This window comes from Mauremys reevesii, linkage group 1 (genome assembly GCF_016161935.1).
Source record: "Mauremys reevesii isolate NIE-2019 linkage group 1, ASM1616193v1, whole genome shotgun sequence".
Classification (NCBI taxonomy): domain Eukaryota; kingdom Metazoa; phylum Chordata; order Testudines; family Geoemydidae; genus Mauremys; species Mauremys reevesii.
Genome location: NC_052623.1, coordinates 239,615,956 through 239,641,863, shown reverse-complemented (window position 1 = coordinate 239,641,863; position 25,908 = coordinate 239,615,956). Strand labels below are relative to the sequence as shown.

At 44.5% G+C, this 25,908-nt stretch overlaps 1 protein-coding gene across 8 annotated transcripts in view; it reads right to left on the bottom strand.

The window, feature by feature from the left end:
- Positions 1–25,908, bottom strand: part of ITPR2 (inositol 1,4,5-trisphosphate receptor type 2) — a 348,068-nt gene that overhangs the window by 141,381 nt on the left and 180,779 nt on the right. For all 8 annotated transcript variants that reach the window (XM_039542701.1, XM_039542709.1, XM_039542739.1 and 5 more), the window contains 5 exons: positions 21,984–22,112; positions 21,234–21,354; positions 5,470–5,660; positions 3,811–3,953; positions 1,712–1,820 (listed from right to left, as the gene is read on the bottom strand). In XM_039542701.1, coding sequence (XP_039398635.1) covers positions 1,712–1,820; positions 3,811–3,953; positions 5,470–5,660; positions 21,234–21,354; positions 21,984–22,112 — 693 coding nt within the window. The remainder of the gene's footprint in view (positions 1–1,711; positions 1,821–3,810; positions 3,954–5,469; positions 5,661–21,233; positions 21,355–21,983; positions 22,113–25,908) is intronic.

Sequence of the window (25,908 nt, the reverse complement as noted above, 5' to 3'; positions counted from 1 at the left end):
ATAAAATTCATGGGTCTCAGAAAGAACAGCATTTGGGGGATCAGGGGGCGGGGGTATCAGTCTTTTATTTTTTCCCTAAAACCATTAACATGTACCATCTCACTATGCACTGTCAAGATAACAATGCACAACTGAGCTGCATTTGCTGAAGTCCCAGATGTGAGCTCTTGAGGACTGGAAGCCAGGCTGTCTTGTTAAAGGATCCCTAACTGTGGAACTTACTCCCTCTGGTGGTTTGCCTTAATCTCAGTGGATCAGCCTCCAGGGTAGGGTAAGAGGTGTATCTGATCAGACAAGCTTATAAGGCAAGGTATTGTCTTCTCTTTCCTTCTTTTTCTGAGGTCTTATTTTCTGGTGGGTATGTGGCTATTTTGGAAAGGCTTAGCATAGTTCCCCAATGTGAACAGTTTCAAGAGGAAATTTTGTTTTTTCCATGTTACTCATGGGAATGTAAGCATTAAGGCTGTTTGAATACAAATGAATAGTAATAGCTGATTCAGCCATGAAGATTTTGCTACGACACCAAGACAAATCGCTATCTGCCATGGACTGAGTGCATTGCTCTTGGAGCAAAATTCTTTGCAGGAGGTGAGGAGGAGGTAAATTCACTCTTTGTGGATGGGTTGTTTTTGTGAAGAGAAAGCTCACTGCTTTGCTACTGCTGTCTTTGTCTTGGTTTGACTGGGTTGTTGTTTTTTTAAACTATCTAGTAGGCTGCTTAGAGCCTGGGCAAAATGTTCTTTTTGTGTGAAATATGTTGAAATCAAAACAGTGTATAATCAAAACACATGGACTGTGAATACACCATATTTCTCATATGTGGCGTATCTACCATAAGAGAAGAAATTGAAGTATTGTTATCTGAGACGTGGAACTTAAAGAGTAAAATCCAAATGACCCAGAAATATGTACCCATCTCACTAAACACAAAATCTTCCCTTCATCATTAGGAGCTTTATATTCAAAATTAAACTACCTGGTATATCCTGATTGTTGATAATTCTGCTAGGTACTGTAAAATGGATGACCAGCATAACAACAAAATTAATCACCATGATTCATTTTAATATAAAGTAGCATTAATATCAAGAATGAATGATAAGAAATACCAGTGAGAGGAAACTATACAACTATACATGAAAAATTTGTCAAGAGAGATGGATTTTGACCAATGGACCAATTGATGTGAAAACCAGGGTCCAGTCACCATGACCCTAAGGTGCATGTAAGATCAAAGGGGCATTTGGAAACCTAGATGTTCAGAGAAGAAACAGTTCTGGAGCTAAACAAGGGGGATGTTAGCAGATACAGAAAACAGTAGGCATTGTAGAGAGAATGGAGTCGATTTCACTCCCCTCCCGCCCCCCCCACCCCGGTGGTATATCTCATTAAACATTACCTACTTCCTACCACACCTTCAGCTGCAAAAATGCTTACTGACTATGAAGGGCTGAGATCACAGGCTGGAGGGAGAAAGGATGAATTGGACACTTGAAACTGACTGTAGTCAACACACGGACTGCAACGGGCCAGGAGAAGTGTCAGGAAAAGGGGACTACCTTTCTATGATGTAACTTCTGTTTCAGAGACAATGTATTATTACCCGTAACACGTGAGGTGTTAAGAGTTATAACATTCTGCTGAAATTCTAGGGCCAATATTCTATGCCATGATGAAAGTTTTATTTTTAATATTAAAAGGGAAGCAGTACCTCTTCCGCAAAGCTGTCTTTCTTGTCCAGCATTTCCCGTAATGTCTGAAGAATTTTAATGCAAAGCTTTTCTTCTTTCTCCATTAGCTTCTTTGTGTGATTAATTAACCTTAAAGTAAAACATTAGCTCTTATATAGAGTATTGCACCTTATCGCCAAGCCAGACAACATACACATTATACAGAATTGTTTGTTTGTTACCATATTTTTCCTGAAGGAAATACAAATAGACCAGGTAGGTACCATGAAAAAGAAATGGGCCCCAGCCCAAACTCTCTTGGCCTTTGAGGATGTTTGGAGTCTGCAGAATTTTGCTGCAGGTGCAGCTGAGTAATGAGCAGAAAGAGAATCCCAGATCCAAATACACCTACATTTTAGAGGGTTTGAAATCCAGACCAGGATCCAAATTCTGCCACTTGGGCCTATCTTTTTCTAAAAATTATTACGTTACCTGCAGTGCCCATCATTTATCCTACAAACTTCAAAAGGAACTTTAAGTTTTATGGTAGCAATAATACTTATTCTACAATTATCAAGTGGTTTCCACCCCAAATGATCCAAAGTAATTTACAAAACTTTTGTAATAGAATCACTTTGCCCAGCACAGAAATGCAGTCACCTCTGGATGGAATGCAGCAGCTGTTTAAGTGCACACAGGAACTGTGCAGGGCAGTTTAGGGCAGGAAGTAAAGTAGAATTCTGCATCCAAATAAAACTGCAATAGGAGTTTAGGAAGGCAAAACACTATTGATCAAATCAGAATTAAGCAAAAACACTGGAGCTAACGTACATATTCTTGCATAAAGCGTCATTTATATCTAATCCAAAAGAGAGCATCAGCCACAGCACCATGCCCCCTATCATCATGCTGGGTTCAGTACTAATATCACTTCCTGCAGCATGTCAGGATTTCTTTGGAAGTCTCCCATTCAAGTGATGACCAGGCTTCTGAGATGAGCTCACCGTGGTCTAAATGTAAGTCATATTATTATTAACCATAATTTTAAAATGACTGCATATTAATAGTGCCATTTATATAGTATTGCAAAGTATCACGGGCAATAGCAGATCATTTAAAAACAATGTATTCCTTGTACACGATAGGCCAAATCCTGCAGTCTTTACTCAGTCAAAATTCCCATTAACTTTCAGTGAAAGTTTTGAGACGGGGGGGAAAAAATGCAACCTTTATTTATTTAGGTACAGGGCGGGAGGGATAGCTCAGTGGTTTGAGCATTGGCCTGCTAAACCCAGGGTTGTGAGTTCAATCCTTGAGGAGGCCACTTAGGGATCTGGGGCAAAAATTGGTCCTGCTAATGAAGGCAGGGGGCTGGACTTGATGACCTTTCAAGGTCCCTTCCAGTTCTAGGAGATTGGTATATCTCCAATTATTACCTTTACCTATTTATTTTTTTAAACATATGAAGAATATAATGCTACCTGTGCAGAATATGCAAAAAGCTGAGGAATCAGGAAACCTGCCAAATTTTCAGTCCCCTCAAGTTACCTCTAAATTATGCAGTTCCTCAAGGGCAAATAGGGCATCTCATTAAAGGACCAACAAAGCAAAACTGAACAGCTCTCTTCCAATGCCCAAACTGCAAATAAAACCAACCTGTAATTGAAAACCATGCAAAGGCACCAGTGAAATGTACATTTAGAAGAGCTATTTCAGAGTTTGCAATTTAAAATAAAACCAAAGGATTTATTTACTTTGTCTCAAAAGGTAGCTCAGCATGCCCCCAAAGAATATGAATTAAAAACACACACTTCTAACATGGAATGTCTGAGACCTTGCAATGTATTCGGGGGCAATTTAACATAAATGGCGATTAGGAAAACAGAAATTTGTTGAGATTGTCTTAATTTCAGCAAGCCGCAAGGGTTTTCGTTTTAATCATGTCACACATACAACTCCCTTACTAAAGGGACACGTAAACTATGTAACAAAATATATATATATAAATAAAGGGTATCAGTGAGACTTGGGCTCCAAAGTGCCTTTTGTCAATGGGACTTAGGCGCTTCTCAAAATGTTATCCCTGAAAAAACTGTATTTTTCAGAAAAAAATAAACAGAACGCTTTCTGTGCCACTTACTTGGACAAGAAAGCACCACATCTTATTCTTGCATCACTCCCCTCAGGAAAGAGAAGTTCAGGGCTATGTAATACATCCACCAACACTGAGAATTCAGCCTGCATCATGGGGGTGAACTGCTGTTCCAAGGAGGAGACTACATCCTAAATAAAGAAGCAGAAGGTCAATTATGGCAAAAGCTGGTCCAATCACACTTGAATGACTTAGTTGATAAATTTCATATTATGTGAACGAAATACTGGACAAATATTTGTTGTCATTTGTCATCCCGCCTCCCATCAACCCACGATGCCAGTCTTACCACCCACTTGTTACATAGCCTGGAGGTGCTTGTTTGGCATTCTCCTTTGCTGCCCATCACACTTGCCACAGCTTCCCACAAACTTCCACAGAACTACCTAATTGCCCTCCTTCAACCTCTCCTTACCATGGTGCCTACAAAACACTTGACAATGGTTAGGGAACCAGTGTGCTGAAACCACTGCCTTGCATCTTTTTCTCCCCTATACTCCCGTATCTGTCTGTCTGTATCCACCTGTTGTCTCAGTCTTGTACTTCCCTCTTGTCCACAAGGCACAACAATGTGCACTGGAAGGGTGTGTGACTTCTAAAGGGTGCCAATGTGTTTCATGCTAAATGGCACATGTAGATTCTGCTGGGGTGCATTAAAGGTTCCCTGGTGCACGTAAACATAGCCCCCTTTCAAAGAGCACCGTGTTGACGTGCACCAGGGAACTTTTAGTTTGTGCCAGCAGGACTGCCAGGCCACTTAGTGCACAACACGCTGCCACGTTTTAGAAGCCACAACCCTCTAGTGTGCGTTACTGTACCACGCCGACACGATTCTAAGCTCTTTGGAGTAGACAGTGTCTCTAAAGCCAGTACATCTCACACCATGGGATGATCTCCCAGCACAGGGGGATCCTCCAGTGACACAGAAGCACTGTAGCGACTCCTACACCACTCTTACCTTTTTGCACCTGCAGTAGGGGCGTGGTCATGAGAAATAAGGCCTGGCTGGTCTTGCTATGCTTGGCAATCATGATGGCCCAGGGGCAAAGAATCCCATTGACTCCTGTGGGAGCTGAATTAGGTCATAGGAGTGCAAGGCCCAAGGCGTTGGCTTCCCTTTGAATAGGTGTATACAACATTGTGATGATCCGATCAAGGTTCAGGGGAGCAATCCAGACCAGGGAGGGGCTGTGTCACCACTAGCCCTGCAATCCTGGGTGTCTCACAATGTTTTGCTGCTGTAGCTCCCAACCTGGGATGCTCACATCCAGGAAGAGGGATGCAGGTTACGCCCTGCATATCTGGGTGCTTAGACAGCCCTGGCTCAGTAGCTCTGTCCCCAGCAGCCTGTTTACACTCCCCAACCCCACTTGGGCTTCCACCAGCTTGGTTACAACAACAAGATGACCCCAACACACTCCCAGTCCCAAATTTCCCCCAAACAGTGTGCATATTACATGACACCCTTTAGACAGAGATTATAACAATAGCGAGTTGGGATATACTGAGCTGCTCAGGCCAGCTGACACTCACTGCTAGATATCAGAGTGCTCCTTGCCCTCTGTCCTTGGGTGGTTCTTACTGTCACGAACATATCTAGACAAAACGCATGGTCACAAGCACAGCATCAGGCATTTGCTACCATACCTGCAGTTTTTCAATGATATTCCTGTAATCCCAGGCAGGCCCTCCAAGAGCTTCCTTAAAACGAGGTCCACTGCGGGCAGACATTCTCCATCCCATGGCTGCTCTCTGCACCATGTTGGAATGACTCTTCATGAACAGGGTATTTACCTGGCTGTCTAAATCCACCGGAATTGCAATCCCACGGTTCTTTGCTTTAAGCAGAAGACAACATTTACAATAAAGAATGCTTTCGAGTCCTTTGTAAATCATTTTGGGTGAAATCCAGATCCCATACAAGGAGCCTTTTGCCCTTGATTCAGTGAGGCCAGGATTTCACCCTTTAACAATAAGGGCCAGATCCTCACCTGGTGTTAATCAGTGTAGCACTATTTAAGTTAATAAAGCTACACCAATTTATACCAGCTGAGGATCTGGCCCATGATTCCTTATTTCTCATAGGCAAAAGGTATATCTCTGCTTTAACGAATTAATCAATTGAAATGATTCAAATGAAATCAACTACAAAGACATTAGCAACAGCAGCAAAATTAGCAATTATTATTTCAGTAGCTACCTATAATCCATTTAAGAGTGAATTTGAAAATTCTTTTTTTTCAGTCTTCTTAGACATAGATATGCATGTACCCCATATATCCCACTGTTGCCTGAATGTTTTATGCACTTAAACTACTTAGACATATAAAAGGACTCCAGATTGGTTTGTTCCCCCCCCCACACACTTCTACCCTTCATGTGATCGTATTGTACAATGCCTGGCACAATGCAGTCCTGATCAAATGACTGAGGCTCCTAGGTTCTACCACGATGCAAAAAAGAGTGATAATTAATAAATAGCCGAAGAGCTGTACAATTTGATGTTTAGGCTTGAAGGTAAGAGGTAGAGAAATCTTGCACCAGTTCCTACAAGACACCGATAGTTCAGCTAATGCCATGTTAATTGTGCATGCTGAATGGCCTTTTCAAAAAAAAGGAGAATGCCATAAATAATTCCAATGTACTGTCTTCTACGTAGGAAGTCTGTGTTATACAGATCCCTCCATGCTGCAATGGACCAGAGTGGCATTCTTTTAAGTGTCAGTGTGGAATGTTTTGACGTTCAACAAATAATGTCAGGTAGACACAGCAACAGTAGGGGGCAGATTTTCTGACATGTACTTGAAAAGTTAGGAATCACTGCCTTGCTGACTATTAGTTTTATTTACAACTACTTAATTTCCATAGCACAGTGTTATCCTTAATAAATGTCTGAGTAACAGAAAAAATATTCTAGATTGCTAGTGTTCTTCAGGTAAATAAACCAGTAATTAAAAGCTGCCTGTTTTTCTTATTACACCAACATTGCCTTTGAAGTAAGTACTTAAAACCTGAGTGAGCAATTCTGAAGTGTTTGATTCCTTTGATACTCAAGGTATTCCCAAAGCATTTTGTAATAAGATTAATGTTTTCTAGCATAGTTAGTACACATTACTGAGAGATAGAACATGCTCCTGATCCAGCAAAGCATTTAAACACATGTGCAACTTTGATCATGCAAGAAGTACCACTGGGCCTGATCCAAACCCCACTGAAGTCAGTGGGAGTGTTTCTGTTGACTTCAGTGCGTATGCATCAGCATCAAAAGTATTACATACATACAGTTGTGCAGGCATTTAAATGCTTTATTGTATCAGGGCATATGTTGGTGTAGTGGGGTGGTCCCCCCGCTCCTGCCTGGAGGGGTAAAAGCTGCCTTGGAGAGGGCTGGGGCTGAGAGAAAAACCTGGGCTGATTGGGGGGAAGCAGCCTCAGCTGGGGCCATCATGCCCCAGTCAAGCCACAGCTGGCCCTATAAAGGGGCTGGTAGGCTAAGTTAGTCTCTCTCTAGTGGGAGAGAGGGATGGGCCTGGCTGCTGGGAGCTGAGCAGGGGACCTAGAGTGGAGCAGGGCTGGGGGAAGGCCAGAGGGGCTGGGGAGCTCCAGCCTGGAAACCCCCCAGGCTCCAGGCCTTGCTAAAGCCAGAAAAGGTACTGGGGTTGCAGAGGGCAGCCCAAGGGTAGGCAGAGGCAGCAGGTCCAAACCCTCCTTACCAATTATACTGCAGTCCGCCCCAGTGAGCGGGGGCTAGATGGTGACTGGCAGTAGCCCAAGACTGAGGCGAGATGGGGATAATGGGTTGAGGGTTCCCCAGGGAATAGAAAGACTGTGGAGTACTGCAGGGGGCAGAACTCTGAGAGAAGAGGCACCGGGGTCCGAGAGGGACACCGGGGCCGACACCGGCCTGCAGAGGGCGCTTCTGAGTGGACAGAGCTAATTCCCAGGACGACCAGCAGGAGGCACCACACTGGTGAGTCATTGCCCCGTTACCGTTGACAAGGACAGTGCATCTCTGAAGACCAACAGGGACCTCCCCCTCTCCCCAAGTACTATACTGCAATGCCAGCACTTAGAATAAACCCAAATCCTGGTATGGAACTGAACCAATGATACTATGGACTAGAGCAAGATTGCTCTACCTTCCACATCCCCAATGCTGCAGTGGGACCTATTAGTGCTGAGACCCATTGATTTCAGTAGGACTCTGCAAGGCTCCACACTAGCATATCCCAATGCCTAACTCGTGCTTGCGTCTGGAGCACAGGCAGCTGAGCCAAACTGGTGCAGGAGGTGCAGCTCCCCTTGAGTAGACTTGCATCTCTGGTAGACACTTTCCTTAAAAAGAGTTTGCCTTGGGGGAATTAAGAAGTGGTGTTGTGCCAAATATGGGAAAATGCATTTCCCAGCAGCTGCACAACCCACTCATCGCCAATGTCAAGAGAAGCTGCTTTCACGTGGCAGCCCAGTTTGCACTCTCTCTCTCAACTTCTATTTGTTTTGGAGAAGGGGTACGTGGTTATTAAGAGAAAAGCACAATGTATGACTGGCCATTATTTGTAGTTATTGTTTCGGCATGTTATTCTACCTGGATTATTTTTCCCTATCATGTCAATCATTGGAAAGTTATGGGATAATGCTAATTTGCACTTAAGTATTAGGCATGCAGAATTCCAATATACCTTAGAATATATTAACGGTGGAGCATGTGGTACGGGAACCCCTGTACTTCTACATCCCCACAGATATTATTTGAAGTTAACAACTTCCATCAGTGTCTGAATAGCAGTCAAGGGCTATGATTGTTCAAAGAGTCGCAGCTAATTAAAACTATCACAAAGAAAACCAGAAAAAAACGCTCCTTTGTTTTGAACAGTTCTTATATGTATAATTCCATTTGTAATTAAGAGTTGCATTGATTGTCAAAGGGCACTGCTGAAATCTAAGCTATAAACAAAGGCTTTGTCTTCTTATTTCCTTGCAGCTTGTAGAAAGTTTATCTTTCATTTGTTTCACATTTCATTATTTAAAACAACATGAAACATATTTTTACATTTTGGAAAGCTGACGAACAAATGTGAACATAAATATTTATTTTTAAATTTAGGTGTTGTAGGCAGCTTTCCTCTTCAAAACGTGTCAATCTCCCTTAAAGTATGAAAATAAAATATTTAAAAGCATGTTTGTTTTTGCTCCACTTTGGAACACTTCTGGAAAACAGACAAACAACTTGCAAACCAGGGTCAAAATCAAAAGAAGATGAGGCCAGAAACTGATTAAATCCTGCACTTGGGGCGCCTGATTTGCAGGACGGGGAAAGGATGCAATCGATTGTGTGACTGCACAAGCAGCTTGGTATGTCACTTGTGTACCCAGCCACAATCCCACCACAGGGGACTAGAACATATGCTCATCTAGAGTGTAATTCACTCATATGCAGATGGTCAGTATAGGCCTATATACCATCTCAGTCCCACTTCTGCACCAGGCTGAATTTCACCTCTAATAACTCGAGGTGTGCCTCACTGTCTGAGGAAGCATGGTTTGCTGGGAATAAGAGATGTGACTAGACCAGGCTGGTGCACACACATATACTCCCACTAGCAGAGTGGTTCTCTACCAGGGTCCCTTGGGGAGCTGCAAGCAGGTTTCAGATGGACCTCCAAGCATGGCCAGTGTTAGACTAGCTGGGACCCAGGGCAGAAAGCCAAAGCCCCACCGCATGGGGCTGAAGTCCGGGACCCTGAGCCCTGCCACCCAGAGCTGAAGCCAAAGCCTGACCAATGTAGCTTCATGGGGGGACCCTGTGGCATGGGACCCCAGGCAACTGCCCTGCCCTAACTCCAGCCTGGCTTTTATATGCAGAAAACCAATTACTGTGGCACTGGTGGGCTGTGGAGTTTTTATTGCAGGGGGGGTGGGGCCTCAGAAAGAAGAAGGCTGAGAACCCCTCCACCAGCGCACACACATTCCCACTAGCAACACACACAGTCCAGCACCAAGACCAATGAGTAAATGGTGCCAGCTGAAAAAAGTGATGCTGACAATGCATTTAGCTAGGCCAATATGTAAAAATTCTGGAATGGTTTCTTGTGAACTCAATGCATCAGTTTCTCTGCTCTCTTCAATGTGCAAACTGCTTGGGTATATAGGCAGAATGGGACCCAAAATAAAGAGTGAGCATTACATTCATTATAAGCAATAGCTAAATTCAGGTCCCATGTGCAGGTGGGCAAAGTGAGGTTGTTTTTTTTACCCACGAAAGCTTTTGCCCAAATAAATCTATTAGTCTTTAAGGTGCCACTGGACTCCTTGTTGTTTCTGAAGTCAAAAGAACACTCTGTACTCACTAGCAACAGGGCTAAACCTGGCCTGGAAGCCGGGTGTCTATATTTGAAAAATAATATGTACATGTAGGTTCTTTCACAGAACCATAGAAATTGGAATTAGACCAGGCCTATTACAGTAGGACATCTATTCCATTCCCCTGCTGGCGAAGGATTGTTCTTCCACTACACCATCTTGTCTATGTCTACGTCCAATTTAATTTTCAGAATTTCCATGGACGGCGCTCTCACCATTGACTTCCCTAGGAAGATTATTCCTCAGACTAAAAACTCTCACTGCTAGGAGGTTTTTATCCCATTATCTTTTACAGTAATTATGCCCCCTTGTACCACCCTAAACAATCCCGCTCCCTCATTACCAGTACCTACGGGGTGTAAACAGACAGCTACTGTGTTCACCCACCCAGCCCTGTTGCCACTTAACTGAGCAATACATATTTAGTTCAATTAATCTCGCTTCATAAATCAGTCCCGCCAGCTCCTTAATCATTTATTGACTGCTTAATAAATAAATTTGGTTGGAAAGACGTTGATGGTAGCAACGGTAGGAAGTCTTACAGGAAATAAAAGCTTTGTGTAGACAAGGCACAAGGCTGCCAATCTGGTACCTTTCATTGGCAGCACATATATTTTTCTTCCAGCTGAAAACTTAAGTTAAAATATTTATCATTCCACAAAAAGACCATCATTGAATTTTTCTTGCAATTAGGGAAACACAAACAGTTAAAATAGAATAAAATATGTGCTTTGTCTGAAATGTATTCTCCCTGCTGTCAGAAATGTAACAATATTATAATCATTTAGTTTGAACTAAAAAAAAAATGAAAATGGAAGACGAGTTTTCTTCCTTCTCCATTTTGTGAAAAACTAAAGTGGGAAGTAAAATGAAGTCTGCTGAGGTGAAGGAATTATTTTAGGACAGTCCATCTGTATGGGTATTAACACACAAATAATCATTTCAAAAAAGAGACTAATATTGAGCCTAGATTCCAAGTTTAATGTTCCCTATTTGTAACTTTTTATGGTAGAAGGAAAACACCTTACAGCACATGTATGCAAACCTTGCAGGTTTTCCCCAGATTCTATACACCATTATAGTGGCATAGCAGTGAGCTGAAATAGAATTCTTATAATTAGCATCCACTGCTCCAATAGGATGGGAATTGGAATTCTTTTTGTTTCTCTCATACAGCATCTTATCACCTATTGTCCTAGAACAGAGGTTGACAACATACGGCACGCGTGCCAAAGGTGGCACGCGAGCCAATTTTGCCTGGCGCAAGGCTGCCGGTCTAGGGTCCCGGCTGCCAGCCCTGCTCAGCGTCTGCCAGCCTGGGGTTTCGTTCACTCAGCTGGCAGGAAGCTTAGCAGGGCTGGCGGACGGGACCCCAGACCAGCGGCAGGCGCGCCCCCTAACTCCTCCCTCACCGCACTTGGGTTCTGCGGCTCCCGGGAGTGTGAGCTGCAGGGGCTTGGGGCCCTGCGCCTGCTGCGGGATGGGCGGCAGCAGCGGCTCACATTCCTGGGAGCTGCAGAGCCCGAGCTCGGCGAGGGGGGAGCCGGGGAGTGCATGAGGCCCACCGCCCGCACGCATCCACTGCAGGAACCCCCCACCACCCCGGCTTCCCCTTCACTGTGCTCGGCTTCTGCGGCTCCTGGAAGTGTGAGCCGCCACCCCTGCCCCTCCCGCACCCCCCCCCCCACACACACTGCCTCAGCACTACATGTGGAGTTTTGCCTCCACATGGAGCCAGCATCTGACTGGCATGGGCACGGTAAGGGGAGTCCCGGGGGGCAGTCAGGGAGCAGGGGGAGGGTTCGAGGGGCCGGGAGTTCTGGGGGTCCTTTCAGGGGGTGGGGAGCAGTTGGATGGGGCGTGGGAGTCCCCAGAGGTCTGTCTGGGAGTGAGGGGGGGTGGATAAGGGTTGGGGCAGTCAGGGGACAGGTAGGGGGTAGGGTCCTAGGAGGGCAGCTGGGGGTGGGGGTCTCAGGAGGGGGCAGTAAGGGGACAAGGAGCAGAGAGACTTAGGTAGGGGGGGGGGTTCTGAGGGGCAGTTAGGGGCAGGGATCCCAGGAGGGGGCAGCCAGGGGACAAGGGTGGGGGTTCTGACGGGGGCAGTTGGGGTGGGAAGTGGGAGGGAGTGGATGGGCGCAGGGCTAGGGCAGGGCTCTCCCCTCTTTTTGATTGTTGAAATATGGTAACCCTAGGTGGGTGCTGGGCTGCAGGCTGGGCAGGAGGGTCACGGCTGCTCCCCGCTAGCGGCACCGCCACCTTTGCAGGGCTGCTGTCCCCCTGCACCCTGTCAGCTCCTCCATGGCTGGGGCTTGCTGCAGCCGCAAGCGAGATGCTCTGGCTCTCTGGTGCCTCTGGAAGGCAGCTCCTCCCTGCCGAGCTGCTGCAGTGGCCCAAGCCCGACAAAGCCAGTGAGTGGACTCGGGGCAGGGGCCACTGGGGTGAGGAGGGGGGAACCTGATCTGGGGAGCAGCCCCTGGGGTCTATAAAGGCTCCTTGGGATTTGCCCCTCAATTAACTGATGTGCAGGGGTGGGGAGAGGAGGCGAGCAGGCGTGCAAGGTGGAAGTTTTGCCTAGGGCGCAAAATATCCTTGCACCAGCCCTGCCCCAGGGTGTGCGTGCACCCCAGGTTAAGAACCACCACGCTAAACTCACAAGATCTGCATTTTAATTTAATTTTAAATGAAACTTCTTAAACATTTTTAAAAATGTGTTTACTTTACATACAACAATAGTTTATAGACTTAGAGAGAGAGACCTTCTAAAAACGTTAAAATGTATTACTGGCACGTGAAACCTTAAATTAGAGTGAATAAATGAAGACTCGGCACACCACTTCTGAAAGGTTGCCGACCCCTCTCCTAGAATCTGAGTTGGTAATGACTGATATCACTTGGCTTGGAAGTCCTAAAGAAACAGACCAAAAGATTTGTTTGACCTCCGCTATTGTGAAGCAATAAAATGTAGGGACTGATCCTGCCACTGCTTACTTGTGTGAGTAATCCCATTTATTTCAGTCACGATGGTAATGGTAAAGTCATGCTCCTGCTACTGAAAGGTCCTTACACAGCGTTCTCTATCCGAGATGTAGACAAAATGCATATAAGGAATATGGCATAAGTAAAACCTTTACAATAAAAAGCCATAACAAGGACTTTTATAAATAGATTAGCAGACATCCTGTGTGCAATGTAAAATTGCTGTATAAAAAGCCTCTAGAGCCAATATCTTTGATTCCTTGCAGGTGGAGAAATACAGAAGTAATAGATACTTTATAGAAAATGGGGATAATATATTCAGGTTTAGCCAGAATGTAATTCAATATATTGCAGTTCTTTGATCTTGTAGCAGCAGAAAAAACATGTGTTGGAGTATGATGCACTATCAGTCATTACTTAACAGCAGCAATGCCGACTATTTGAAAGGGACCCTGGAACATTGGTTAGCTTGGAAACTAAGAGTCTGATCCCACACCATTGAATCAATGTGGGTTTTGCCACTGAGTTCCATGGGAGCAGGATTGGGCTCTATTACCCAGACATGCTTTTCTTTGCCTGAATAAATCAGCACACGACTGGATTGTGGAACATGAGAAAACAGTAACCAGACAGTGGTTGTGTCATAAACAGATAGTTAAGGGTTAAGGTCTCTTTTACCTGTAAAGGGTTAACAAGCTCAGTGAACCTGGCTAACACCTGAGCAGAGGACCAATCAGGGGGCAAGATACTTTAAAATCTCGGTGGAGGGAAGTCTTTGTTTGTGCTTTTTGTGGTGTTGTCCGTTCTCTCTTGGATCTAAGAGGGGCCAGACATACATCCAGGCTCTCCAAGCTTCCTAAAATAGTCTCTTCTATTCAATATAGTGAGTATTAATTAAAAGGCAGATTAGTCTTTTATTTGTTTTCTGTATTTGCAAATGTGTATTTTGCTGGAAGGATATTTTACCTCTTTGCTGTAACTTGTACTTATGCTGGGGGGGGGGGGAGTCCCTTTGTAATAAGCTAGACCCTGTAATATTTTCCATCCTGGTGTTACAGAGTTAGAAAATAAAATAAAAACTTTCTTTTAATAAAAGCCTTTCTTTTTAAGAACCTGATTGATTTTTCCCCTTGTTTGAGACTCCGGGGGATTAGTCTGACTCACCAGGGATAGGTGGGGGGAAGAGAGGAGGGAGGAAGGTGAATCCCTCTTTGTTTTAGATTCAAGGAGTTTGAATCAGTGTAGTCTCTCCAGACCACCGAGGGAGGGAAAGTCTGGGGGGGGGGGGAAGGTGGGGGAATGGTTTATTTCTCTTTGTGTTAAGACCCAAGGGGTTTGGGTTTTGGGTTCCCAAGGGAAGGTTTGGGGGGAATGGAAAGTGTACCAAAACACTATATTTTTGGTTGGTGGCAGCGCTATCAGATCTAAGCTAGAATTTAAGCTTAGAAGGGTACATGCAGGTCCCCACCTTTTGGACGCTAAAGTTCAAAGTGGGGAATAAACCTATGACAGGTTGCTTACTGCCTAGTCCCTTTGAGGTAAGGATGGGTGACATCTTGCAATGTTACCCCATGGAAAACCGGATATTTCACAAGATTTTTTTGTTTGGGGTTTATTGGGTTTTTTTTGGCAAAGTCAGGACTGGCCTCATGCCCTGCAGATTTTTTAGGGCAGGTGTTCCCAAACTGTGGTATGCATACCCATAATAGTCTACTCGGATGAAGCTTTAAGACTGTGTAGGAATTTGTTATATAAAATACGGTAGTTAATTTACTTCAAGATGTGCCAATGAGAACACAGATACACAGAGCCCTCACCTCCAGTCACTGTGCAGAGCGGGTTCAGTTGCCCAGCAACTGTCCAGTCTAACTGCCCTCAAAACTTAGGTGGGTTTTGGTTGTATATGTTGCATAATATCTGTACGTAACAGTGAAATACGGACAGATGGCTAAAGACAGGTAGCATTAAGAAGCGCACACAAAGTATCAGTGGTGAGAAGGGTAGAGCCTGAGAAAGGTCTGCAAAAGGAGATGGTCCCTACAGCTCCTTTCTGAACTGAAGGCAGGTAGATCTGGCTGGAGACAAAAGTAGTAAGTGAAGCCTGAAACTCTTCTGAAGTTTTTCCCTGGTAGTCAAGAGGAGTTGAAGTCTCAGGACAATAAGAAATTAGCTTTTGCACCTTGCCTTTTGTTACCCTGGAAGATCACATACATTCCCGCAGTGCTCATGACAGATGACAGATGTAATGATCTTAAACTCTTAAGGCAATACTTACATCCACCTGCCAGCACTGAGCAGAATGTACATTTCTTAAACTTACTCTGAAACAGAGCTTTTGAAAGTGTATTATCACATGGATCTTTGATATCCTAGACACTCTGTGTATGATCTTTGTACCTGCTGTGATTCATTTCTGAACCCAGAGCTACCACAAAAGGAAATAAATAAAAATTATGTTTGTTCATTCAACACTACACTACATTTACTTTCCAGCAAAAACTTCTGGTCCCTGCTATAAATCCGCCCAATACACCTTTGGTCTGAAATAGGCAACATTTTTTCAGAATTTTCAGAAAAACCAAACTGTGAAATATGAAGGTCCTGACATTGAAATGGTCAAACACTCAAGTAAAAAAAAAAAGGAAAAAAGAAGATAGAGTGCTCACATATCTAGCCTAAAGTCAAGCCTGATACGGCTATTTGTATTAACAAAGAAATCTTTATCTTATCTCTTCATGTGGACATGCAGCAAAATTTTGTGCTTGATGGAGCAGCATACAGGAAAAGGAGTACAATATACATTATCACTAGGGATCAGATTTTCAAACATGCTCAACAACTGCATCTGGGGGCAGATTTTCCTAAAGAGTTCAAGCTCCTATCTAGGCAACAAAATAAGCACCACAATGGACACTTCTGAGTACCAAATATTATAAAGGTGCCTAAGTAAATGCTGAGTTCTTCTGAATATTTGGCTTCAATTGTCGGTGCTGAGCAGTTGAAAAATCTGGCTATGCTTAGCTAAATACTGCAGTGACCCTGTGCAACCCCAGTGGGCCAAATCCTTAACTTACATGGGTACTTGACGTCAATGGGACTATACACATGAGTAAAGTATGTAGGATTTGCTGCAGTCTTCAACGGGACTGTATAGCAATTATGTAAAGGCAGAATTTGGCTCACTTAGTTTCCCTTACTTACACAGCTAGTCCTTCTCCAACAGGCCAAGTTCTGTCTTCAGCTACCCTCATGCAAACCTACAGCTTTCAATTTAGCAGTGTGAGCTTCAGTGAGCGTAGAATCAGACTCAAAGACCAGCAGGATTTAGCACCATGTCTACAAACTCTGCACACAACACCAGGTTTAAATCTTAGCTAAATGTATATACAGAGCTATTAGCGGAAAGCTCTAATTTTTCCCCACCTTTGCTTTCACTTGTTTACTCCTCATCAAAACTCCTCCTCATCCATCACAATCTTTTAGGTGTGCAAATACAGCAAGATAACAACAACAACAAATGCTTTCATGCATATTTTAAATCCCCAAATACTATGTCCCTGCAGACTGGGAAATTGGCACATCATCGCCAGACTGTGCCCCTGACACATGGCCCTAAGTCAGGGGTTGGTAAGCTTTCAAAGAAGAAGAGCCTTTTTTTGTTTTTGTCTTTGACCAAAATATTTCGAGAGCCACATCAAAGCCTCACGCAAAGCTACCTGTAGAGTTAGAATTTATCAACGAATAATGATTGAATATATTAAAGTTGTTACTACTCACCAATACTTTTAATGCAACTTTTGCATTTGAATATGACTATAAACAAGAGGGGACTCTGGCCTAGGGCACAGGATTGGGATGCAGGAGGAGGTGGGGGGTCTGGAAAGGAGTTTGGGTGCAGGAGGGGGTTCTGACCTGGGGTAGGTGGTTGGGATGCGGGAGGGAGTGCTAGGTGCTGGCTCTGGCTGGAAGGGGCTTACCACAGGTGGCTCCTGCCCAGTGGTACAGCAGTGCTCAGGCAGGCTGCCTGCCTGACCTGGCCCCACGCTGCTCCAGAAGCAGCTGGCTGCTGGGCATGTCTCTGCGTGCCCCTGGCGGGGGGCGGCTCCGCATGCTGCCCCCAGCACCATCACAGCTCCCATTGGCCAGTTCCTGGCCTATGGGAGGTGCGGGGGTGGTGCTTGCGGGCACGGGCAGCACACAGAGACCTGCTGCTCCCTTTCCCCCCACGGGGCACACAGAGACCTGCCAGCAGCCAGCCACTTCCAGGAGTGGCATGGGGCCAGAGCCCTGCAGTGCTGCCGGCCAGGAGCCACCTGTGGTAAGCGCCTCCCAGCCAGAGCTTGTACCTCGCACCCCCTAAAAAAACGGCTGCCTGCAAGGGGGGCAGCCAAAGAGCCACATGAAGCTCTGGGGCTGCAGGTTGCCGACCCCTGCCCTAAGTAGAAGGTAGTACAGAGATTCCCTGCCCTAGTAGGAGCTGCAGGAGGGATTATGCTTAAGGAAGCCCCTAAGAAGGATACAGTGTGAGGCCCCTCGGTGGCAGCCCAGCTCCACTCCACAGTAGTAGTAGTAGAAGCCATGGCTTCATCTCTTCCCCACCCCTTTGGGTGAAGCTAGCCTTGAGCATCCATTGCCCTTGAAGGTTTCCAAGGGCTTTAGATGCAGTCAGCACATGTGTGAGAAGCCAAAGTATGAGGGAGGTTCTTTGAGCCATTCTCCTCTCCCTCATGTACCAATGCAAGGGTTAGCTCAAATCTGGCCCTCTGTTTTATTGGATTTACGTTTAGAACAGCACAATCTAGCAGGTTATTTTAAATATCTCCATGCAATACAAGATAGATGAGAAAACGGAATACAATAGATTACAGTACAATAGAGGAATGTAGGAACTCCACAAGATATGGAAAAAATCCACCAATTTGAAGAAAACTCAAGGTCAACTTCACATCTGCTACTTGCAGCACATAGGCCTTCCTGGAAAAAACAAAAAAGAGCCACAGACAAGAGAACACTAAATATTTTATGTACCCATGTAGATATGAAGTGGCACACTGACTTAAGTGGCCTGGATTTTGACTTTAGGTACAGATCTGAACAACTGGTAACACACTAATCCACGAGGGGACATCATGACACAAAAAATCCTTCAACCCCCTAGTTCCTTCTCTGTTTGCTCCTAGTTCCCAAAGGCAGTAATTTCCTGATGGCCTATACCAGGAGTGCAGAAGGGGAGCAGAGAATGGCTATTGCCAGGAGTAAGCATTAGTCATAGGAGTTAAGGGTTTGTAGGACTGGGTCCTTTACTTGAAGCTGTAAAATCAGTGGGATAAGGAACAAAGAAAATCTTCAACTTTTTAAGTTCTCCTGCCAGATGGATCCATAATTAAACCAGTTTGCACAACAAATAAAAATTGTACGCTGCTAAATTGCTAGACTAATTCACACAAAATGTTAATGAGATGCTTTGGCAAAAGCATTAAATGAAACTACTGTAAAATAAATCTGAAATCTGAATTTAGAGTCAGTTGTTGCAATGTTACAGATGCAGCAAATGTCCAAGAGACCATCTCAGAGTGGTGGGGTTATTTACTATAACTTTAAAAAAAAATTAAAGCAACTATATCTATCAAGCTTCTAACATCATGATTCTGTCCCTCCCTTCCCTTCTTATTCATGTTGTCCACAAGTTGTCTAGCTGCTTTCAAAACTACTCAAAGTGTGTAGTGCCACAAAATGGGGTTAGAATAACAGCACTGATTGGGCTTGCTTTGGCTGAACAGATTTCAAAATAGAGAGAGTTTGGAAAATGTCAATCAAAATGGCTCATTTTTAGAAAATATCTCCATCAAATCATCTTTTCTGTGACAAAGTAAAAGATTTTAAAATAATGTTTTTGTGGAACTTGAATCCTAAAACTGAACCTTTGCCAATGTTAGCTAAATATCTGTGAAAGTTCTTCTTTAGGATTAAACTCCTACAGAAGAAAATTTAAAGTCTTTTCCTTTGACACAGACATCATCATATTTTAAATCCTTTTAAAATGTCTAATTGTTACAGATTAATTGTTTAATAGATTCTTCTTCTGGAGCATTTACTTGTTTGGGGCTAGATTGGGGCTACTTTTGCGGGTGAGCATTTATTCACACAAGTAGTCCCATTGGTTTCAAAGTGAGTTAGGGCTGAATACTCTAGCCGTTAATGAATTCTACCTCAGTACTACTAAATTATGTAGTTGACTTAAGGACCAAATTCTGATTTGGAGTATGTGTACAGGCAGAGCAGTAAGAATCCACTGTATACCTTTAGGCAGGCTACCTGGACCAGGGTTGTGAAAGGGTAAGTAAGGGCACCTGCTTATTCCTTTCCCGGAGCAGGAGAGTAAAGAGCGATCAGGGAAGTTCAAGGTTTGGTTTCAACTCACTGGCCAGAACAACTGAGCTAGCATGAGAGTCAGGCGAGCAATAACTTAACATCTCCCAGGAGTAAAGGGGAACAAAGGAGGGAATGTTGGTTGATTGGTCCACAACTCCTCCCCTGGGATGTTTCCAAGGGTGATACAGCTATACATCATCTACTACTATGGGCTGTGCCTCACCACAGAATGGAGTCTACAATGATTATTAGGGCCCTACCAAATTGACGTTCATTTTGGTCAATTTCACGGTCATTGGGTTTTAAAAATCATAAATTTCACAATTTAAGCAATTTAAATCTGAAATTTCACAGAGTGTTTTAATTGTAGGGGTCCTGACCCAAAAAGGAGTTGTGGGAAGGTCTCAAGGTTATTGTAGGGAGTGGGGTTTGCAGTACTGCTACCCTTACTTCTGCGTTGCTCCTGGTGGTGGCGCTGCCTTCAGAGCTAGGCAGGTGGAGAGCGGCGGCTGCTGGCTGGGAGCCAAGCTCTGAGGGCAGAGTCGCTGTCAGCAGCAGTGCAGAAGTAAAGGTGGCATGGTACAGTATTGCCACCCTTACTTCTACGCTGCTGGTGCGGCGCTGCCTTCAGAGCTGGATGCCCGGCTAACAGCTGCCCAGCTCTGAAGGCAACGCAAAAGTAAGGGTGGCAATACTGCTACCCCCCTAAAATAACCTTGTCAGCCTTCTGCAACTCCCTTTTGGGTCAGGACCCCTCAATTTGAGAAATGCTGGTCTCCCCCATTAAATCTGTATGGTAGAGGATAAAAGCACACAAAAGACCAGATTTTGCCAGGTGGGGAGACGATCCATGATGCATTTTTCATGGCCATGAATTTGGTAGGGCCTTAATGATTATGAATGCCTATGATCTGACACAGTTTAAGATCATTTCTATATGAGAAGATGATGTCATAATGTATTAGTGTAGACAGGAGCACCGCCAGCTTTTTTGGTGCCCCCGAAATGCAGCCCCCAACAGAGGCGGCGGAAGGTCCCACCCCCAAAATGCCGCCCCGACATAGGCGGCAGAAGGTCCTACCACCAACGACCGGGGCGGCCGAAGATCTGGCCGCCACGGTCGCCGCCCCCCAAATGTTAGTGCCCTAGGCGACCGCCTAGGACGCCTACTGGGTTGTGCTAGCCCAGAGCGTAGATGAATACCACCTGCTTGGAGTCCGATTCTACTTTCACTTACATCACTGAACACCACCATTCACCTGAACAACCCCATTGAATGGGACAGATTCAAATGGGGTATAAGTGAGGGAAGAAATGAGACTTGAAAGTCAGAGCTTCTGAGACTTACATTGTGAAATTCATGGAGGATAGGTGCATCAATGGCTATTAGCCAGGATGGGCAGGGATGGTGTCCCCAGCCTCTGTTTGCCAGAAGCTGGGAATGGGCAACAGGGGATGGATCACTTGATGATTACCTGTTCTGTTCATTCCCTCTGGAGCACCTGAGGGAACTGTCAGAAGACAGGATACTGGGCTAGATGGATCTGTGGTCTGACCCAGTATGGCTGTTCTTATGAAATTATAACACAATTTTCTAGTATTATCAGTGCCTTGATATCAGTGCCAAAAAATAATGGATGGATCCCAACTCAGGCTTATTTAAAACACAGTAAAGAATAATTAAATAAAAATTTGGCACATACCCACTTCGGCCAAAGTTTTGATACACGACTCCACTGAGGCTTTCTGTGCAGGGTTCGGCCAGGTACAGTTGTAAATTCTAAAAGCAGACTGAAGCAGTTGGATAAAAACTGGCTGATGTGTCTGAAAACAAAAAGGTAAACAGCTAATTTTAGACTTAAAATCATCCTTACAATTACCCTAAGTTATGCGCCACATAAATTACATGCATGACTTTTAGCCTCTATACTCAAATTAGAACTCAATTAAACCATCGTCACTCTTCAGTACAGGACGCAAAATAAACCAGTTTAGCATTCTTATAGAGTGTCAAAAAATGCAATCCTTACTCAATCAAAATTCCCATTGATATTAAACAAAATACCATACTGCAGAAAAAAAAATGGGGAGATTTCTTGGGTCCCAAACATGTGGGAAACTTTCCAACTTGGGCCACAAAGATTTCCTCTTTTAGAAGCACAAACAAAAGTTCCCCGATCTTGCAAAGAGATAGTCATGCAAAGGCCCAATGAAATCACAAAAGCCAGATGTGAAGCTCTGTGGAGAAAGAGTCCTTTGCTGGATCAGGGTCATCAGGAGTACGATTTGTCAAGGGCATATTTACAGGAGGCGTTACACTGTTAGTGCGAATCATGAGGAGTGGGAGAGGAAATAAAGAAGGATAGAAAGTTGCAGCACTCCCCTCCAGCGAGTGGAAGAAGACTCATTAATGATCTGAATTACATATTTGTTGCAGTCTCCCTTGTTCTTACCTGGAGGCTGGTGCTGTTATCTGAAAATGGAGAACTGAAGAAGCCACTCACAATGTTCATTACTGGTTCAGTGACATACTTCTCCAAAGATGTGTCTGCATGTTTCCGGTCTGTAGTTGTGTTGCAAACCTACAATGAAAAGGAAAATATTAGTTTTTGTTTACCTGTGATCTTTTAACATATTAAAAGATAAACACACACACGCACACACAGTATTGATATTTAATCCTTTTTCAAAAATGTTAATTTTTATATTAAACATATAAAATCAAGATACCTACCTTGTGGTCAAGTTGTATTCTGTTTAATTATCTTTGTTCCTGGCAGCTCCACTCCCTCCTGATCCCTACCTTTCCTGAACTAGATCCTCTAGTTGAGCTGGCTACTCTTCCCCTCACCATGAAACAAAGGAGTTTGTTGGATAATACTGGTCATTCCTGTAAGCCCACACATCACATGCCACCTTACATATCTAGACAGACTCAAGAGGAAAAAGGATCATTCCTCCAGGTGGGTTGGAGGAGACTTTAGAGAGAGATGGAAAGATAACCCTACTATATTAGAAGAGTGAGGAAGATCAGTGGTGCTGAATTTGAATGGGAAAGATGGAGCTCCTTCAAAGGAAGAGTTTTAAAAACCAAAACCAAACAAGCAAACAAAAAAGGACAAGTAGGAAGCAAGCACAGACAGGACATAAAAGCAAAATTCCATCTGTTCAGTCAGCAGAGGCCAGCAGCAGCCTCCATAGTAACAACCTGCAAAAACAGTCAAAGACCCACCCACTCTGCCAGGTGAGCTACATGGTAGATTCATCATGTCACAGTGTTAAGTGTAAGACATGTTCAAAAAGGAAGGAAGAAGGAGCAGAGGGGAGAGGAGGACATTGGGAGAGGGTTGGAGCTGAACTGAAATACTTCTTAAGGCCAATTAATGGGCTGTAAAAGAATGTGGAATGATTCAACTTCTGTACAGCATCCTAGAAGACAACATCCATCATTTTATGCTGCATACATTTATTATGGTAAAAAAACTGAGGATTTTTTTTGTGGGAGAGGAGATTTGATAGCTAGGGAACTGAAGAACAGAGAGAGTAAGTGATTTGCTCACTCTCACAGAGAAAAACTCATTGGCAGGGCCAGAAAGAGCATAAAGACCTGTATCCCAAGTCAGGCCATCCATCCTTCTGATTATGCAGTACTGTAGTGGCACATGAACCTTATAAGCCAGAAACTCTGGCAATATAGTCAGAAGTGTTTAAAGGAAGTTTATGGAGACCTCAAACAGCACCAGTCATTGCTGGGAGATGAACAAGTCACTTACCTTGTGCAGTAACAATGGTTCTTTAAAATGTGTCCCCCTATGGGTGCTCCACTGTATGTATACATGATTGCATCCTTTTACTACTGATCAGAGAACTTTGGTAGCAGCATCCGTTCAGTCTGAACATGTGCTGTTTCTCCCTTTGCTCTGCCACAAGGCTAACCAGCATTGTGCAAGCGAACTCTCCTCAGTTCCTTCTCTATTGCAGAATCCATGATAAGAACTCAGAAGTAGAGGGGACGAGGGTGGGTCATGGAGCACCCATACCAGGACACATCTCGAAGAACCATCTTTACTGCACAAGGTGAGTAACTTCTTCAAGCAGCATCCCAATGGGTGCTCCACTCTAGGTGACTCCAGAGCAGTATCCCCCATGGAAGGCTGGCGCTTTGGAGTTGAGTCTACTATGGACAATAATACTGCAGAGTCAAATCTAGCATCGGCATCGTGATGGCATAGTGTTCTATAAAGGTATGCACAGATGTCCAAGTAGCTGCTCTGAAGATTTCCGGGATGGGGACATCCTTGAAGAAGGTGACCAAGGAGGAAACCAATCTTGTGGAGTGGGTACCAATAACAGATTGTACATAGAGGTACTAAATTGCGAGCCTCACAACAGTGCCTGATTCAACTCGCGACACATTCAGAGAGTCTCTGGGCTGATGTCACTGCACCTTCAGACCTATCCGCAGTGGAGAAGAAAAGCCTAGGAGATTTTCTAAAAGCCTTTGTCCTGTCCAAGAAGAAGGCCAGGGCTCTCCTTACATCTAGTGTGTGTAGAATGACTTCCCTATTATCCTGGTGAGGTTTAAGATAAAAGGTCAGGAGGTGAATGAGTTGATTCATGTGAAAGGCCGAAGTCACCTTAGGGATGAATTTCTGGTGTGGTCTTAGCATAACCTTGTCAGGAAAGAGCATGGTAAATGGGAGGGGGGTGTCATAAGAGCTGCTATCTCCCCAATCTTTCTCGCTGAGGTGATGGCGACCAGAAACGCCATCTTCACTGAGAGTTGCATGAGTGAACAAGTGGCCATGGGTTTGAAGTATGGTCTGGTCAGTCTTTTTAATATTAAATTCAGGTCCCATGGTGAGGTAGGATGTCCGGGTTGGGGAAAGAGGTTTGCTATGCCTTTAAGGAACCTCTTTGTAGTTGGGTGCAAGAGAACTGAGTACCCTTCTGTTTGTTGGTGAAAAGTCGCTATTGCCACTAAAATATACCCTGAGCGAGTTAATAGATAGTTCTGATTTCTTAAGAGCCAGTAGATAGTCTAAGACTAGTGGTAGAGTAGCAGATGCCGGGGTAATATGTCTGGAATGGTACCAAACCTGATCCACTTTTGTAAGTCAGTACGACAGATAGTCCGTTTCTTGCTGTGTAGTAATACTTCCTGTACCTCCTCAGAGCAGGATCTCTCTACATGTTGGAACCACAAAAGAGCCAGGCCTTGAGCCGCAGTATCTATGGGTTGAGATAGAGAGTGCACCTTCATTCTGCGAGAGGAGTTAAGGAGCGAATTGAAGAGGGATTGGTGGAAACGTCGCCAATTGTGACAGGTAATGGTACCACCTCTGTCTTAGCCAGGTAGGAGCAATCAGTATGACGTTTGCTCTCTCTCTTTTTATTTTCAATATGACTTTCAGTGAGAGAGGAAATGGGGGAAAAGGTGTAAAGGCCCTTGTCCCATGAGAGAAGGAAAGCGTCCCCTAAGCAGTGCTGTCTGAGGTCTGCTCTCAAGCAGTATCATGGGCATTTCTTGTTCAGGTACGTGGCGAATAAGTCTATCATCAGTGTCCCCCATCATCGTGGGGGACAAGGACTATGTCGTGGAGTATCACTGAGTCCAACTCCCACTTGTGGTCATGTGGGAAATTGTGACTGCTGTCGTGTTGTGCACTTCTGGTAGGTAGGCTGCTAATACTGTAACGCTGAGGGAAATGCACCAGTTCCACAGCTTTAGTGCTTCCACGCAAAGGGAGGGTGATCTGGTGCTCCCTTCATGATTTACGTAGCACATGAACGCTATGTTGTTTATCATGACCTTTGTGTGTGTGCCTCCGATCAGCAGAAGGAAGTGAGTGCACACATTCCTGACCACTCTTAGTTCAAGGAGGTTGATCTGAAGACACCTCGTAAGGTGACCATTTGCCCTGTACTGTGAGGCTGTTGAGATGTGCACCCCACCCTATGAGAGATATGTCGGTGGTGAGGAGTAGTGACAAAGGAGGCTGTGTGAACCGAATCACCGTCCAGATGATTTCTGGGTCCTTCTACCATGTCAAGGGTTGTATGACCTCGGTGGGTAGCAACAGTGGTTTGTCTAGGCTGTCATTGTTCGGCCTGTAAACCAAGCTGAACCATGACTTATGCGAAGTCTGGCATGAGCCATCATAAATGTGCCTGCAGCCATGTGCCCTAGAAGCTGAAGGCAATGTCTGGCTGACATTCAATGGTGGGCTTGCACTGTCTCTATGAGTGTGGAAAGACTGAGGAATCTGTTGTGGAAGGAGCACTCTCACTTGTACAGAGTTGAAATCAGCTCCTATGAATTCTAATCTCTGTACCAGGGTTAATGTCGATTTTTGTACGTGATTTGAAGGTGCAAGC